General features: G+C 52.8%; 1 protein-coding gene across 10 annotated transcripts in view; it reads left to right on the forward strand.

Moving 5' to 3' along the window:
- The window catches only part of TNS1 (tensin 1), a 179,698-nt gene that overhangs the window by 100,895 nt on the left and 60,945 nt on the right, over positions 1-17,858 (forward strand). For all 10 annotated transcript variants that reach the window (XM_059168079.1, XM_059168078.1, XM_059168077.1 and 7 more), the window contains 4 exons: positions 200-275; positions 846-975; positions 2,441-2,506; positions 3,864-3,980. In XM_059168079.1, coding sequence (XP_059024062.1) covers positions 200-275; positions 846-975; positions 2,441-2,506; positions 3,864-3,980 — 389 coding nt within the window. The remainder of the gene's footprint in view (positions 1-199; positions 276-845; positions 976-2,440; positions 2,507-3,863; positions 3,981-17,858) is intronic.

Raw genomic sequence — 17,858 nt, forward strand, 5'->3', positions numbered from 1 at the left:
CTCGAGGCCAGCGCCTGAGGCCCAGGCCCAGGGACAAGAGTGTGGGGAGATGGGGCCAGGACTTCTGGGAGGATCTCATCTGGCAGAGAGACAGAGGCAGCAAGCCTTCCCAGGAGCCCTCTGGCAGGGGGAGCAGGGAATAAACGCAAGGCCTGCCCCCCTCAGCAGCTCTCTTTCTCTCCGCTCCCCTCTCCCCCAGTAATGTCCAAGGAGACAGCCAGACCAGCATCTGCATCACCATCGAGCCTGGGCTGCTCTTGAAGGGAGACATCTTGGTGAGCGCTGCCCCTCTGTCTCAAGCTCCCTCCTCCCTGTTTATTGTTTCTCCTTTCTTCCATCTTCCTGCTCCCCTCCTAACAGGATTGTCACTCTTGTCACACCAGCCATAGGTGGGGCCATAGGTCCTCAGGGCTCCTGCAAGGCCTTCCCCTGCCTCAGAGCTGAATATCCCTTCTCCTGTGCTTATCTCTTGTTCTAGAATATCTCCAGGGAAATATCTCTCTGTGTGAGCTGTTACCTTCTTGCTTCCTGTGGTGACAGGACTTCCTCAACTCTAACTTTAGTCTTTCCTTCTGCAATTTAAATTCGCTCCTTCTTTTTCCATTCTGTGTGCAGGAACTTCTTGGGAGGACAGTGTTGTCCCCAAAGGACAAGATTGGCCTCCAACATTCTGTTTTCTGGAAGTTTCCCCAGATAGCTTTAAGATTCTATATGGTATTGGTGACCTCTCCCTCATTAGGCTTGGGGGAGCCCTGGGGTCTTAGTCATGGAGCTAATAAGGAGCTCCCTGAGATCTGATTTCCCCTCCTCGGGCCCCTGATGGGCTCTGCTCTCCTTCCCGCCAGCTGAAGTGCTACCACAAGAAGTTCCGGAGCCCAGCCCGCGATGTCATCTTCCGTGTGCAGTTCCACACCTGTGCCATCCATGACCTGGGGGTTGTCTTTGGGAAGGAAGACCTTGATGATGCCTTCAAAGGTGAGCTCACTGAATAGAGACATAGACCCAGCAGGGAATAATGCCATAAGGTAGAAGAGTGATAATGGAGGAACTACGGCAGCAGTGAAGAGGGAACCATTTCCCGAGGGAGGGAGAGGTGGTTAGGGAGGTGTCTTCCTTTACTTCTTTATCTATTTAAGGTTTTGTCTGTATCACATTGAAACTTGGGACAATATCCATATCCATTCACCCATTAACTCATCCACTCACCCATCCATCTATCCACTCATCCAAATGCATCCACCCATCCACTCCAAATCCATCCATCCACTCTTCTAAATCCATCCACTCACCCATTCGTCTGTCCATCTATCCGCCTACCCATCTAAATCTGTCCATCTGCCCACCCACTCATCAATCCACCTATCCATCCAAATCCATCCATCCATCCTCCAAGAAATACCTGGGGGTCTATATGTGCCAGGCATGTGCTAGACCCTGGGATTACAAAGAGAAAGAAGTCAGGCCCTACCCTCAGGGAGCTCGCAGTTCCATGGGAGAAAGAGACACACAAGTGGGGTACTATGAAGTGGTGCATACAGTGATAGAGACATGCACAGGGATGACAGGTGGTCACCATCCCTCCTGGAATTTCTCTTCCCACAAGTGGTGGATGGTAGAATCTTTGTCCAGACTGCACTTAGGCCAAGAGCAGAGAATAGAGCTGGGGCTTGGAGGGTGGGGGAAGGGAACTGAGAGGAGCCTGACCCCCCGCCCCCAACCCACACACACATACAATGTAGTCTGGTTCTTGCAGTAGAAGAATGCTTCTGTGATGAGTTTCCTCTGTACAGGAGCCGGGAGGGCAGAAACAGAAGATGCCATCATAATTACAGAGTGGAATGTTAGCGTTATCAGTCTTAACAGGGAAACATAAAGGGACAGCAGACAACATCAAGGTGGAGTCTGTAGAGGCAGGGAAAGTGGGGGCACAAACTTTCTCCTCTTACACAAGGGAGTCAGCGGACACCATGGACAATAGCTCAAGAAATAGAGGCTTAGCTGTAGTATTTAAAGTTTCGAAGGCAATCAGAATAAATACTACTCCCACTACTATTAGAATTAATAAGGGAGATGGGAGTGAAATAATGCGCCAAGTTCATTATCTTCCTAGTGGTAAATCAAGGGAGATTACTTGAAATTGGTGTATCAGGAAATGGTGGCATAAAAATAGTGGTTATTTAGAGTCTTAAGGTAACAGTTTGTAGAACAAGAAATAGAAATGGGAATGGTTATCTCAGGCAAGTAAGACTGGGGCCAAAGGTGGGCAAGAGGCCTATTTCATTATCTATTTATCTATATATTTTTTATATATATGTGTATATAGTATTATAGTATTATTAACCATATATGTGCATATTATTTAATCTCTCTAGAAAGATTAAAGTTGGAGTCCTTTTTGGGAATTAATTGCTCATTTTTGTTTTTCCTTCCCCCTTTTCAGATGATCGATTTCCAGAATATGGCAAAGTAGAATTTGTATTTTCTTATGGACCAGAGAAAATTCAAGGTATAAGCTTCTTAGAGTTCATTTTTCTACCCCGTTGTCTCTATCCTAATCTGTCCTCTCCCTACTTCCACAGTTCTCCCACTCATGTGCTCTACAATTATCAAGTTGCCTGTGAATGGGAGGCAGGCCAACAGTAAAGGATCTGGGTATCATAGTGGACCCCCAGCTAAACATGAACCAGTGACTTAATCTTTGGATAATAAAAATCAAAGAGCCAACCAAGAGGGGCTGGGCTGCGTATACTGTTCTGGTCCCATTAGGTCACCATCCCATTATATTCCGAGACTGAGGGCTGTGGCAGATGGAAGGAGGGGCTGAAGGCACATTCAGGGGTACTAGCTGCATGAGTAGTATTTATGAAAACTGAAGTGATTCAACCTGAAGATGAGAAGCCTGGTTTAATAATAGTGGTGAAGCCTTTAAACTTGTTGTATGTGGAGACCAGTTGTTCTCTATCCTATTTGAGAACAGAATGAGACGAGATGAAGTTAGGCTACAGGCGGAGGGACTCTGGGAAGATTCAAGGAAGGCCTGCCAGGTCAGGAAAGGGACTTGCCCCAGGAGGCGAGGCTTGTGGCTCATGTGGTCTTCATCTTTCTATGAGTACATAGGAGAGACTGCTTTTCCCCTCAGATTTCTGCCTGGAGCCGGGAACACCTTAAGTGGGAGGCAGGGGGATGGCTCAGATGACCTTGTATCCTCTCAGTGTCATGGCCATGGCTTCCCTGCTGTCCTGACCCCATGCCGCTCATCACCAACCTCTTCTACACTCCCCCTGACTCCAGGGGTAGCCTTTCTGGTCTCCTGGCACTGCCACAAGGGCCTCTGGGACACACAAAGGAAGAGGCAGACACCTAGCCAGAGGGCCCCCCAGCTTTCTTCTCGGGGTGGGTCTTCATTCCTCAGTGTCCTGTCTTGATTTACCTCTATAACCGGGTATGAGCCTTTTCAGGAATGCAAGGAACCAGGGGTGCTTAGGTGGCTCAGTCAGTTGAGTGTCTGACTCTTGATTTTAGCTCAGGTTATGATCCCAGGGTCGTGGGATCGAGTCTCGTGTTGGGCTCTGTGCTGGGCGTGGAGCCTGCTTGGGGGTCTCTCTCTCCTTCTCCCTCTGCTCTGCCCTCTATCCTAAAACAAAATAAAACAAAAGAAGAATGCAAGGAGCCAGAGCCCTGGGTTCTCTGCCCACTTTGTGCCACTGGCCGCACCCCACCGTGGTCAGGAATAGGAGAAGCCCCTCAGGGAGCAGCCCTGGGAGAGCTGCTGGCTGCCTCTGTTTTTCCAGCTGCTGATCCTTTTTTTTTTTTTTTTTTTTTTTTTCCTTTCTCTTCACTGCACTCCTTCCCCCTTCCTTCAGGCATGGAACACCTGGAGAATGGGCCGAGTGTGTCCGTGGACTATAACACCTCTGACCCCCTCATCCGCTGGGATTCCTATGACAACTTTGATGGGCATCGAGAGGACGGCATGGAGGGTAGGTGGCACCCAGACTTCCAGCTCCCCTCCCCGCGGCACTGTCCTGCTCCTGTGGTCTTGGTGCCGCTGGTGGGCCGTGGCTCTGTACCAGGTTCAGACGGGAGGCAGAGGTGAGGTCCAGGGCATCTCCGAGAGCTCCCAGTCCCGTGGGGGCCGATAAGTCAAAACAGATAAGACAAAACAGGAATGTGTGAAACAATGAAGACAGAGCTGAAGAATGCAGGTGAACAACCACTAAAGAACAAATGGCCTGGACTCTGACACTGGCAGGGGAGGGATTCTCAAGAGCTGGCATGGCCCTGGAGTGGCCTGGGAGGACTCCTTGGAGGAGGTGGCCTTGAGTGGAGCTCGATAGAATTCTTGTGCAGCAAATGCAGCACTTTGTTAGATGTCTTTGAAACCTGCTCTTAGATGTCTCCAGGCTTGCGGTCTGACTCCCCCTGGGTCGGAGCACTAGGAATTGGACCCAGCATGTAGGGCCTGCAAGCTTTCATCAATAGCCAACAAAAATGTTTGAAAGCTGGAAACCGATAGGCTTCAAAATCTGAAAAGTAAGCCGCAGTCGAAATTAATGCGTGTTTAATTTAGCTACAAAACCTAGCATTATGTCAAGTGGGCAGCAGCGACTCAGTTCAGTCTTTGACGGTTAGTTGTGGGTTGTATATGTTTGTGTGGTTCATTTGAATGTGGGTGGAGGGGCGGGGCTCCAAAAGTGAGCGTGCCTGGGGCCCAGGAGCCCTGGAGACGCCTGGCTGGGGTTTGGCATAGACTCGCTTTTCTGATTTGGTCCTGGGACTGCAGCATGCGGGAGCTGGAAGGAACCTTGGACTCTTGGCCCATCCCCTGGGTTTCAGCTGGGGATAACTGAGACGCCCCCTTGAAGGAAGGGTCTTCTGATTTAACCCCATGGCCCAGGATATGTCCTTTCAAGGACTCCAGCTCCCAGGCTCCGGGCTGCAGCTGGTCCTAGGGTGGGTGGGGGTGTGCCATCCTGGGGACTCTGGGCCCTGGGGCAGAGCTGGGTTAGGGACAGCCAGGCCTACTGGCTGCCCCCTGCTCCCGATCTTCTCCACCTCCCCGCCTCCTTCCACCTTCTTCTCCAGGGTTTTGGGTTTGTTGACTCTACTCTGCAAGTCTTCTAGGCCTTTTCTTGAAAAAAGATTCTCTGACCTTTGAGCTACCAGAATGAGTGATGGATTTCTAAGTGAGTGGGCCGTGGGCTGTGGTTGGGCTAGAATTTAGGCCTAGATGAGAGCATGCTGTTTACAGGCAGGCAGCACTGCAAAGTGAATGGCTTGTCCTCAAGTCTACCTTAGACCCCGCCCTCCCCATCTTCCTCCCTGTCCTCCAGGGGCTCAGATACCCCACTCTGCGGAGGCACCTCCCCCAGCGCTCCTCCCCCTGTCATCCCGGCCCTCCCTCTGCTGTGCTGAGTGCCTGGGGGAGAAGGCAGAGGATGAAATGAATTAGTTCTGAGCCACCAGTGGCTGCCAGCCTAATTGTTCATCATCCTGGGGATGTTTGCATTTTTAACAAGAGCACTTGGCAATTTCAAGGTATTTTCGGTGTGTCCCCATCGTCTCTCCCTTCTGTGGATTCCGTACAATGGTAAATGTCAAAACATTCTGTAAACCATAAAGTGCCAGGCAAGCAAAAGGTAAGATAGTTAAGGGGAAAAGAGAGGCTGGGGCAGGCCCGCTGCCCTGAGCAAAGGCAAGGGGCAGACGGCAGGGCAGAGGGAGAGCGCAGCCATGACAGGCAAGACGGGGGAGGAAGGAGCGGCTGGGTGAGCCCTGGGCTCTTCTCTGCCCCTTGCCTCCCTCCTCTCTCCTCATCCGCTCCCTCAGGCAGGGGGATGGAACCCGTGGGACTTTCTGGCCAGTGAAAGGTCAGCTCATCCTGCAGGGACAGAGGGGCTGCTGTCTGGAGGCTGAGAAGCTGGACCCGTGCCTGAAGGGTGGGAAGGGCAGGCAGGGGAAGCAGACGGAGGCTCTACTGTCCTCTTCCGTGACCTGGCCTGGCCCAGCTGTGGTTGGCCTGGGCTGGGAGCTCCGTGGTTGGGGTGGTCCCCGGGACCGAGCCTGCCTGTCCGCTGCTAGGCCGCATTCCCCCACAGGGACAGGAAAGCCAGCTGTGGGGTGGGAGCAGTGACCATTATTCCAGTCCTGCTTTTCTTCCTGGCTGGAGGCACTTCTGGAAGGTTCTAGGTTCTGGGGCTCAGAGAGAAAAGCTCTTTTTTCTGGCGAATTTTCTCGGTCTGGAGAGGGAAATAGGAGGTCTGGGCTTCTCTCCTTAGTTGTGGGCAAGTCCTATGCCTCAGTTTTCCTAGGTACTAGTTAGGGGAAGGGTGCCTAACCTCCAAGACTCTGGGGTGCCAGAGAGATGACTCCAGCTGGAGCCTCAAGGTGCCAGGGAGCTCCCTGGAGTGGCCCTAGGGCTAGGGGAATGGGCTCTGGCGGGGGTGGGGGGTCTCTCTGCTCCCTGAGGATGTCACAGACGGGCAAAGGTAGGCGAAGCCTGAGATGCTGTAGTAGAGTGGTGGAGAGGGCGTGCTGGCCTGGGTGTGGTTCAGGTCCTGGATTCTGCCCCCTACCACTGAAGGCCTGACTTAGCCTTCCTGTGGTCTTAATTTCCTCTTCTGCAGACGTGGGGTGTCCTTGGCTTAATGCAGCAATTTTCATGGAAGGCGGTTTAGTGTTGGGGTCCAGAATGTGGCCTCTGGAGTCAAACCGCCCGGGTTCAGATCCTCTGACAAGATACCGTCCTCTCAGGGCCTCGGTTTGCTCTGCTGTGAACGGGAGATTCAGTTGACAGATCATTTTGAGCACCTTCTGCGGGGGTAGGAGCTGTGGCGGCAGCTGTCGTGGCTCCTCAGAAGTCTCTGACCTGTCGGTAGTGACCGTGGCCAGCATCTCAGACGTTTGCAGACAAAGCTAAGGGGGAGGCCCGTTGGCCTTGGGAGGCTGCTCTGGCTTTGCTCCGCGCCAGCCACAGTGCCAATCCCTTGCGAGTCACTGTTTCACCTGTGAGGTGGGCATTGTTACCATGCCTGGGTAGGGAAACTGAGGCACAATAGGGTTCAGTAAACTGTGTAAAGTCGCCTCGCCAGGAAAGAGCAAATCTGGGTGTGGAATACCAGTGCTAACCCCCACACGATTTCAGTAACCGCAGATGCCTGTATTCTGGGTACCGGCTCCCATGACATACCCGGGTGCCACTGATCTTGGATGAATCTGCCCCTTCTGTGCCCACCTCCCACCACGGGATGGACCAGAGGAGCCCTGTCTCAAGTCTCAGGGTGGGGGAGGGGTTGGACGTCGTAATACCTCGGGCGCAGCAGCCCGGAGACCACCAGGCTGGCCCTGTGGCAGGTGCTTAGCTGGGCTTCAGTGCAGGGAACAGCTGAGGTGCATCCCTTGATGTCCCGACATGCCCCCCCACTCCCCCCCCCCCCCACCCCAGGAGGGTGTGGGGATGCTTATACTGAGATGCCCTGGTGAGGGGATGGCCTCTCAAAATAGGGCGGGTGTCTGAGGTGAGGTGAGGCCATTTCTGGAAATGGCACGCCTCTATTTCAGGCCCGGTAAGGGAGGGGATGGGAAAGGCCAGGCCAGTCCCTCTGGAGGCTGCCTGGTGATTCCGAGGGGAAGGCTGGGGGCGCTGAGCCAGGCACTGGGGAACAGAGAGAGATGATCTCTGGCCTGGCTGCTCCTCGCCCCCTCCCTGCAGCGAGCGCCATCAGCCCTCTACCCCCTGTTCCTCCTGCTCCTGCAGGAAACCCCTGACTTCGCTGTCTGTGCTACTGTGTGTTTAACCCCTTCCTTGATGACCGCACCCGTCTCCCTCAGCCCCCCATTCCCAGATCAAGTTCCCACTCCCCCAGGATATCCCTGATCAGTCTCAGCAGCAAAGTGAGGGAAGAAAGTCCACAGGACTTCTGTTCTCTGGGGTGGTCTGGGCTGGTCACGGAGCCTGTCTGACGCCCTACTGTCACAGCGAGGGTCCTGAGGCTCGAGAGTCCGGGGACCTGCCAGAGGGAGAGGAAACCCTCCTGCATGGAGCCCCACTATGCATGACCTCAGCTCCTCCCTTGTCATACTGACCCCACTGTGCCAGTGGCCAAACCAATGTGTGAAGAAGGTGGTCGTGCTGGGGGGAGGAGGTCATGACATAGGGCATGGGGTTGCTATTGCATCCAGGGCTCTGACTCTGGCCTCTCCCCACCTCTTTTGGAGCTCAGCGTATTTAGCGCCCCAAACCCCCTAATTTGGGTGATCCTTGTGGATGCTTTTCTGAGGTCTCACACCTTTGGATGGCAGAGAGCTCACCGCCACATGGGGCAGGCTGTTTCATGTCGGACGAGTCCAGAAACTAAACCAGAAATAGAGGGAAAAGGGAGTATTGCCTGTGTGTGGTGGACCAAGGCTGCTGGGACCATGGATGCTCGGGGACACGTACGGCTCCCTATACTCAGGCCAGAAGGAAGGGGAAGTGATAAAAGATGGAAGCTCAATATCAAGAACCTTCTGACTAGAGGAGGGCCTGGGCCTTGGGACCTGTGGCTGGGGAGCAGGGGAGCACCTGCCCTCTCCAGAACTCCTTACTTCTTCGGGAGGAGTGCTGTCCTGGGAACCCCGCAGGCTGGTGTCTGAGGCTGCTTGAGCCATCACGACAAAATCTGCTGTGGGCTCCAAGAGCAGACATGTATTTTCCCCCAGTTCTGGAAGTCGGAAATCTGGGAGCAAAGTGTCAGCAGCAATGGTCCCTTTGGCACTTGTAAATGGGGGTCTTCTCCCCGTGTCTTCACTTGGTCCTCCCTGTGTGTGTGTGTGTGTGTGTGTGTGTGTGTCCTGATCCCTTTATAAGGACAGTGCCCGCTCATGTGACTGTGTTTTAACTTAATTACCTCTTTAGAGGCCCTATTTCCAAATATAGCCCCCTTCTGAGGGCTTGGTGGGGGGGAACTTGGGTTGGGGGAACACGTCAGCCCATGACACTGAGAAAGGAGTTTTCTGGGTTGCCTGTAGTCGGATGCCTGGAGCCTTGGTCCTGAGTGGGGAGGCGTGGGGTGGGGGGGAAGAGAAGGTCCAGGGCGGATGGGGGGACAAGCGATCTGGCCCCCCACCAGCCTCCTTGCAGGCTGTCTCTGTCTTTCTCTGGTTTGGTCTGAGCCTGCCAGCTCAGCGCTCTGGCTGACACCACATTTCACAGCCTCCAGGAGCCCCATTAGCTGTTTGGCCCGAGTTCTGAAGCCCCGTGCCCAGATCCCAGCTCCCTGTGGGTGGGAGCGGGGCTATGTTTTTTGCCTATGCTGCACAGAGCAGCCTCCAAATTCCTCCAGAGTGTTCCAGGGTGAGCCTTCTCGGAAGCGAGTTCCATACCAAGAGCTGTGGGCTGCCTTCCACCTCCGAGCAGCCCAGAGGCTGGGCCAGGCGTGAGTTGCTCACTGCCCCCACCCCCCATTCACTTCTCCTGTCCCCTCATCTCCTCAGACACTGAGTTGTTCGAGGTCTCTCATAACTTAAATGGGTATTGGGGAAGAGGGGTGCGTGCTGGGCACAGCAGTGGACAGCTTAGGGCCAAAAAGAAAAAATGGAGACCAGGACAAGCCTCCGGGCCTGGCTACAGATGGCAAGGGTGACCAGGAACCATCCCTTTCTGGGTTTCTTAAGTGTGGTGCCCATCAGGCCCTCTTTTGTTTCCCTGTGGGAAGGCCCCCAAGAGCCAGGGACTGGTGACAAGGGGGTGTGGTTTTGTGCCCAAGCTTCTCAGCCCTTGGAGGATCTGTGAGGAGAGGCTTTCCCTTCCTCAGGGGCGAGCTTCTAGTTCTGTGAGACACCCAGCGCCTCCTCAAGGTCTGTTGTCTGAGCTGGGGAAAAGCCTTCATGATGGCAGCCAGGGGCCCCTGGTCTGCGGTGACTGCTCCTGAGCTGGGCTTGTCCAAGAATTGTCTGATTCTTATTTTATTTTTTTTGAGAGAGAAGAAAGAGGGAAGGGGAGAGACACAGCAAACAGTCAGAGAGTGAGAAGGAGAAACAGCCAAGAGACGTGCAGAGAGAGACAGACAGGCCCAGACAGACATTGGCTTGGAGATGTGTGTTCTGGGTGCCCTTGGTAACTCCTTTTCTTTAGAGCACCCTTATTTCCTATAACATGAGGAGACTGGGGGAATGGTTCTTTCTGTTTCTTTGAGCTTAATCATTGTTTCTTTCTGTGAGTTGGGAGGCGTTAAGACGGACCGACTGATTTTCCCTCTCAGACCTTCCCATCTTTTGAGCTTGCAGCGGCGGTGGGCGGCGGTGGGCGGCGGTGGGGTACGGTGTGCTCAGTGGTAGTTGTAGGCGTCAGGAGAGGCTTGGTTTGCTGGGTAACAAACAGCCCCAAATTCTTACTCCAAACAAAAACAAAAACAAACAAACAAAAATATATATTTATTTCTTGCCCATGCTGCCTGTCCAGTGGGGTCGGCAAGGGGTCTGCAATCATCGTATTTACTCTGACGGGCTGGCGGTGGCTTCGACCCATAGCTGTTTCCACCACTGCTGCCGCTGCGGGGAGCGGATGCTGTGATGTGTGCACTGTTTCTGCCTGGACATGACACACATTCCTTCTGGTGACATTTCACTGGCCAAAGCAAGTCACGCTTCAAAGAGAGCAGAGAAATGGTGCCTGGAAGACAGAAAGTAGAAGTAATGTGGAACAGATTAAGATCTATGGCAGGGATGAAGTCTGTGGGATCCAGAGTCAGAAGATCTGGTGCCGAGCCCTGTTGTTGATAACCATGTTCCTTAGTCAAGACACTTTGCCTCTCTGAGACCCAACTGTTCTATCTATAAAATGGGTACAAATAGCAGTACTTTTCTCATGGGATTGATGTTAAAATTCAAAGAGGTAATGCACGTGGAAGGTGAAATCCAGAGTGCCCAGTATGTACGATGCTCATGGTAATTTGTGTCCATCATCGTCATCGTCATTGTGATCATCATCATTATTACTGAAGTGCTAGAGGAGAGAAGGAGAGAGGTTATTTGAATGTATATGAGCCCTTTCTTTTTCAGAAGGAGTCCACATCCTTCTGGCCCCTCTTCTCTCTGGGAGCCATCTATAGCTGCCCCTTTTCCGGATACCCACTCTTGGGAGTCAGGAGATTTGCCTCTGACATCACCTTGCTGGGTGACCTTGGAAAATTTACTTCTCCTCTCTGGTTCTCAGTTTCCTTATCAGTGGACTGAGGAGGATGGATTCCAAAGGGGGGATTCAGCTAAAGCCCTAAAGATGATAATGAGGCCAGTGCCAGTGATTAGATGATAGGGAGCCTTAGTCCCTGCCTGGAGCCCAGCACCCTCAACTCCACGTTCTCCTGGTTACACCTCACCAGGAGGCTCTACTGTCTCGTGACTGCTAGGCAGAACTTGTAGGGTGGTGGTATCTAGACCCTTTCTCTGTCTACCACTGACCTTAAATCTGTCCTGTGCTGTCCCTGCACCTGCCTGATACCAGGGCAAGTCCCATGCCTGTTGGGGCCACCCTCTGGTCCATTGACAGTGCGCCCAGTGCCAGTGGACTTGGCACTTCAGTCAGCCCATTCTTTCCCCCCCTTTTCAGCTCCTGCTGGGCACTGGTGGTGTGTGTATATGTGGCGGGGGGGGGGGGAGGCAGCTCACTAGGTTTTCCTGACTTGAGGGAATGAGGGTGGGAATCAGGAGGGGATTCCTGCCCACTGGGCACACTCTGTGTGTGGATGTGGATGTGGATGACCACTTCTGAGCTCTTTGCCAATGGAAGATTCTGGAAGTGTCAAAGATGCTGACTATGTCTCTCCTGCAGCACTGTTGTGGGTGTTTTGGGGGCCCTCCTTGAGCTCTCCATAAGTTACTCCTTCCGTGTTTCCTTCAGGCGGGGGACTGCTGCTCAGGCAGACTGTCACAACCCTTCTGGGCCCACGTGTCCCTTGCTCCTTGCAGCCACCTCCTGCTGAAGTCGGTTCAGCCCAACAGGTGGCCCTCTCAGACAGCATCTGAGAGGGCCCCCGGCCGGCCTGCGTGCTCTTGGCCTCAGCCAAGCCTGGGATGCAGTTGGCCAAGGCAGCCCTTTTGTTTGTCCCCTCACCTGCCTCTCACCCTCCAGACTTTGGGCCTGAGCCAGGCTCTGCCTACCCCCTGCTCTGTGCTCCGCAAGGCTCCCTGGGATCATGGGAAAAGCCTCCAGCAGCAAAACAAGACTCTGTAAAATTCCTCTTGGCCTCTCCCCCTTCCTGATCCTTTTCCTCCTTGACGTGGATATGTGTGACGTAGTTTAGAGCCGCAGAACAGTTTTCGGCCTGCTCTCTCTTAAAAAAAAAAAATAATAGTAACAGCTGATACCACATATTCCCAATATCACATAATAAAATTGTATTCATTGATATATCTTAATACTGGCACTATACCTGTTTTAAAGTGCACGATTCAGTGGGTTTTACTAAATTTGGGGTTGTACAACCATCACCATAACCTATAACTGTGGAACCTTTGCGCTCCTGCACCATCGGCAGCCGCCCCCTGCCATGGGCATCCCCTCCCCTCGGTCCCCCCACCCCTGCCATGGGCATCCCCTCCCCCTCCCACATCAGCAGCCATCTCCCCGCTCATTTCTTGGCCCCACCCCCAGCCTCGTCTCCCTTCCGTCCTGACAGATTGGAATGTCCTGCAGATTTCCTGTAAATGGAATTATCCCGCACAAGGCTTCTGTCACTAGGCATGGTCCTTTCAGGGCGCCTCCCTGCTGGAGCGTGGGTCAGTGCTGGGCTTTGAGATTGCTGAGTAATCCCCCATTGCCGGCCACACCACATTTTGGGCCTACGTACCTCAGTCAACGAACGTTTTTTGTGTGTCCACTTTTTAGATATTTTAAAGAAAGCTGCGGTGGACGTTTGTGGACTGGTGTTCGCGTGGACTCCAGGTTTTGGTTTCTCTTGGGTAGATAATCTAAGGGTGGAATTACTGGGCCATAGGGTCGCGATATGTTTACTCATTTGAGGACCTGCCGGACTGTTTCCTGAGGTGGCCGCACCGTGTCCCTTCCCTTGAGGATTCCCGTATATCCGTGTCCTCCTGGCCTCCTGCCTTCGGGACCCAAGTCATCCCGGCGGGTGTGAGGCGCAGTGAGGATCTCACTGTGGTCTGGGTTTGCATTTCCCTCAGGATTCGTGATATTGAGCATCTTTTCATGTGGTAACTGAGCACTAGAGATCCATTTTTAGAGAAATTTCTATTCACAACCTTTGTATACTAAAAAAACAAAAAAAAATTTTTTTTTTTTTTTGTCTGTTTGCTATTGAGTTGTAAGTTCTTTATTCTGAAAACAGGTCCCTCATCAGTAAGTGATTTGCGGGTGTTTTCTCCCGTTCTGTGGGGTGTCGTGTCTTCCCACTCGTGATGCCGGCGGTGTTTCTCTGCATTGCTTGTGTGCCGATTACCTGCCTTCCATCCGGGCATGGGGCGTTCGTCTTCCTGAGGCCTCTATCACAGCTGAGATTCCGATACTTCCAGGTTAACATTGGGTAGCAATGCGGGGTCCCACCTTATAGACGACAAAACAGGTAGTAGCAGAGAAGTCGGTTCAGCCCAACAGGTGGCCCTCTCGAACAGCATCTGAGAGGGCCCCCGGCCGGCCTGCGTGCTCTTGGCCTCAGCCAAGCCTGGGACGCAGTTGGCCAAGACAGCCCCTTTGTCTGTCCCCTCACCTGCCTCTCATCCTCCAGACTTTGGGCCTGAGCCAGGAGAGAGGTTGAGAGAGATTGAGGGGCTCTATCCAAGATAGTGTCCCGTGTAGATGATGGAGGCAGGATTCCAGCATGGGGGCCCTGGGCCCAGAGTCAGGGATTGATTTGGCTTCCTATCGTTTAATGATCTAGATCGAAAAGATAATTTATCTACAGCCCGAAATGCTTTCGGCTGCTGGGTCTGATCTCCTTCCAGCCCTAGAGCCGGTGCTTCAGCTGGCCTAGAGAAGCTACCTATGACACGGAGAGGGAGGCCACGTCTCGGACCCCTGGGTGGCAGGGGCTCAGCCCCCCCATGTCCCCATGTGTCTTCATCTCCCTGAGGCCAGGCAGGAGGAGGGAGGGTAGTGCCTCCTCCAGAAAGTGACCCCTTTGTGTTGGGAGTGAGGCAGCTGGGCAGCAGGGGAACACAGCCCCTGTGTCCACTCTGGAAGGACACGTGTGGCCTGTGGTGTATATTTGCCCCTGACATACTTTCATAGGTTTTGGCCTTCCTGCCTTCTGACCTTTCGGGTGAGACATGAGTAGAAGCAGGAAGAGAGGCGTGCAAGGTCACAGGTGGTCCCAAATAACTCACGAGGAGGTTCTCGGGTGCCCACAGTGATGCCTTTGCCACCTCTGAGCAAAGGGCTTTAAGGGGTGATCATCTGACCAAGAAGCTGGTGTTCGGTGCCAGAATGATTCTTGTTGGGAAATTCTAACCTGGAGAGGGCAGCCCTTCTGGCATGTGACTTCAGGGGCTGGGGCGACAGGGATGGGCAGAAAGGAAGAAATTCACAGCTGCTGCAGAAATCTGTCACTGTTCTGTCTTGTCCTTTGGACCCAGGGTTTAGTCTGCAGCAGGAAGGGTTTGAGTTATCCATCTGGTAGAACTTCCTGGCTTTGAGAGAGTGGATCAACTGTGGTGGGGAGGTTGGATCCTTGTCCTCTTGGCATCCTTGGGCAGAGATGCCAAGAAGCAAGGGAGATGGGTCTCTGTGTGGGATGGCCTGCACAGACATAGTAACAGAGGCAGGGAGGAAATGGCTTCCTAAGGAGGATCTGGTGCCTTCTCATACCCCAAGTGGGGGGAGTCCATATGCAAGGTCGGCCTGACCTTGTGGGCAGAGAAGATGGCACCACTGACCCAGCATCTGCCAGCCACCTGCTTAGCGGGGTGAGGCGGGGCTTGTCCAATGCCCTCAGATGCTGCGCTGGCTCTCTGCAAGGCAGCTGGCAGGCTGGGAGAGTAGTGTCTGCCCATGGAACATTCAGTAAACCAATACCCACCAGAGTGAATGTGCCTTTGGTCCTCTGTAATCTCTGCCATCAGGTGGAGGTTGGAAGGCCGGAGCTGCACTCAGAGCAGACCAGAGCTCCTGGCCAGTGGCCTGGACTGCATGTCGGCCCTCCTGCCGGGCTCAGATATCGAGCTCTAGGCAGGGCAGGAGGAGGACACTCTCCGCCCCTCTCCCCCTCCCGCTGGACCTGTAGACAAGTGTAAAGTAGCTAGAGCCCACAAGACCCCAAGATACTGACTCTAACCACGTGCAAGGAAAGACACGGATGCTTCCACTAATCAGATCTTGTTTTTTCCCCAAAGGTGGCTGCTTTTCACCCATCATCCCTTTGGGCCTCTTTCCCTTCTTCCTTCTCTCCCTTCCTTTGCTGTGTCCTTTCTTCCCCCCAAATCCTTACCGATCGCCTCCTAGGTGGTGGGCCCTGCACTGGCTCCTAGTGCTGGAGACGCTGTAGAAAGTCGTGCCTGCCGATAAGGGCAGGAGGGGTTGTGGCACCAGCCACTGTGCCCCGTGGCCAGGGGCCACGGCTTCTCAGGAGAGAAGCATCTTCTGGGGATGGTGGCACTCTGCAGAGGGGCTGCGTTTGTACCGAGTCTGGGAGGGGGTGTGGCATGGAAAGCAGAATTGTTTTCCAATCTAGAAATGGAAAAACAACCTTGCTCCAAGCCTAGCTAGCGGAGGGAAAGAGGAGCGGTGGATTCAGACTGACCTCACTCTCACCACTTCTGTCGTCCTGGGGTGGGCAGGTGGGATACTGGAGGGGGTAGAGGTGAGGGTGAGGGGAGTGCCCGGGGCGGGGCGGGGGGGGGGGGCTTATACTGGGGTCCGGGGGGGGGGGGCGAACCAGGAGAGTCAGAGAAAAGACAGGACAAAATCACACACACAAAAAACACAGAATCCCGCAGTGGGTGAGTCCCTCTTGCCTTTTGTTGAACTTTCTGAGCCTCAGTGTTCTCACCTGTAAGTAAGGACAAGGATGGCACCTGTCGTTCTGGGGCTGAGAATTACATGAGGTCACCTACAGGTGCCTGTGTCTGCGTCTATGCACACTAAGTCAGCAGTTCATGTTTGTTGTTACTGATACCATGACCTGACCTTGGGGGCTACTTTATAAAATGTTTCCCAGAGTGCAAGTCAGTTCATTTTTGGATGATCATGGTTATGGAACTGGACTTTGAACCTTGGCCTCTGACTGCATGTCCAGGGTTCTTCCTACCACATGGAGCAGGTGTCCAAACCTTTTCCCTCCAAACACTGGCCACATTCCCATGGGGGAGCTTCTCCCTCTGCTCTGGGGTTGGGGGACTTGTGGAGGCCACAATGATAGCTGGGGGTAGAGCTGGCCCTAGCTCCCAGGGTCTTTCCAGGGTCTTCCCCTCCATGGACCCTGCCCCCCACCCCGGTACCAGTCCTCCACAATGTCCAGGCTATGGGTTATGGTGACTGCTGGCACAGCCGTAATGTTTCTTCTTTCTCTTCTTTTTGGAGAAAACAGAGTACAGGAGCGTGAGAATAACATGATGGTAAGGGTAACCTTGAATCCGCTCCACTGACAAAGAAGGAAAAAAGAAAAAAAATCGCATTTTTTCTTTGGTACATGGACTAGCCTTAGTAACATTTACTTGGTCAACAAATAGTCACCAAAGGCCTACAATGTGTCAGTCACTATTCTAGGTACTGAGGATACAGCAATGAGTGAGTGAACAAAGATCCTTGCCCTTGTCTGATTCTATTCTAGTGGGAGAAGAGAGGCAATGAAAAAGTTTTTTTATTTATTTTTATTTATTATTATTATTTTTTAAATATTTTACTTATTTATTTGACAGAGAGATCACAAGTAGGCAGAGAGAGAGAGAGAGAGAGAGAGAGAGAGAGAGAGGAGGAAGCAGGCTCCCTCCCAAGCAGAGAGCCCGATGTGGGACTCGATCCCAGGACTCTGGGATCATGACCTGAGCCGAAGGCAGAAGCTTAACCCACTGAGCCACCCAGGTGCCCCTGAAAAAGTTTTTTAAAGACATTATGAGTAAACGACAGAGCTTGCTGGAAGGCGATGAATACTCTGGGAGAAAATAGAGTGGAGTAAGTGTGATTGGGGGGAGTTGAGGGTAAGTTGAAAATTTTAAAAACGCTGATCAGCCGAGCCCTCACTGAGGAGGAGATATCTGAACAAAGACTTGAAGGAGGTGAGAGAGTCAGCCAAGAAAATATCTGAGGAAGAGCATTACAGCAGCAGAAGGGCAGCAAGTGCAAAGGTCCTGAGGCAGCAGCTTTCCCAAAACATAGGCTTGGGAAGCACGAGGGGTCCAGTGTCACTGCAGTGAAGGCTGTAAGCAGTGAGGTCAGAGGTAATGGGACCAGGTCACTGCGGGGTCTGGTAGCCATTGCGAGGATTTGGCTCATATCTTGAACTTTTTCATCTAAGGGTGCGGCATAGGTATCCTTCCATAATAGCTTATAAAGAGCCGTTTTACCCCCTTCAGATGCATCAGTGCACGGGTGTTCTATGTTTTATTTAACTGGTATTTTATTTCACTGTATTTAAGTAATGTGGACATTTATTTCTAGTCTTTCATCATTTTCAAATATGCTGCAGAGAATAACCTTGTACGTCACCATTTTTGCTTGTGCAACTCTATCTGTGGAAGTGGAATTTGTAGAAATGTGATTATGGGGTGAAGAATATATGTGTATATCATTCTGATAGTGTCAAAGTGGCCTCTGTAAGGGTTCTAGTGATTGACACTCCCCACCAGCGACTTGGTTAGGGACTAGGAGGAAAAGCCCCCTCTGCCTTCTATATGTACCCCCCGTATGTGGGACACTGTGAGGTGCC

This window comes from Mustela lutreola, chromosome 3, assembly GCF_030435805.1.
Source record: "Mustela lutreola isolate mMusLut2 chromosome 3, mMusLut2.pri, whole genome shotgun sequence".
NCBI classification, from domain to species: Eukaryota; Metazoa; Chordata; class Mammalia; order Carnivora; family Mustelidae; genus Mustela; species Mustela lutreola.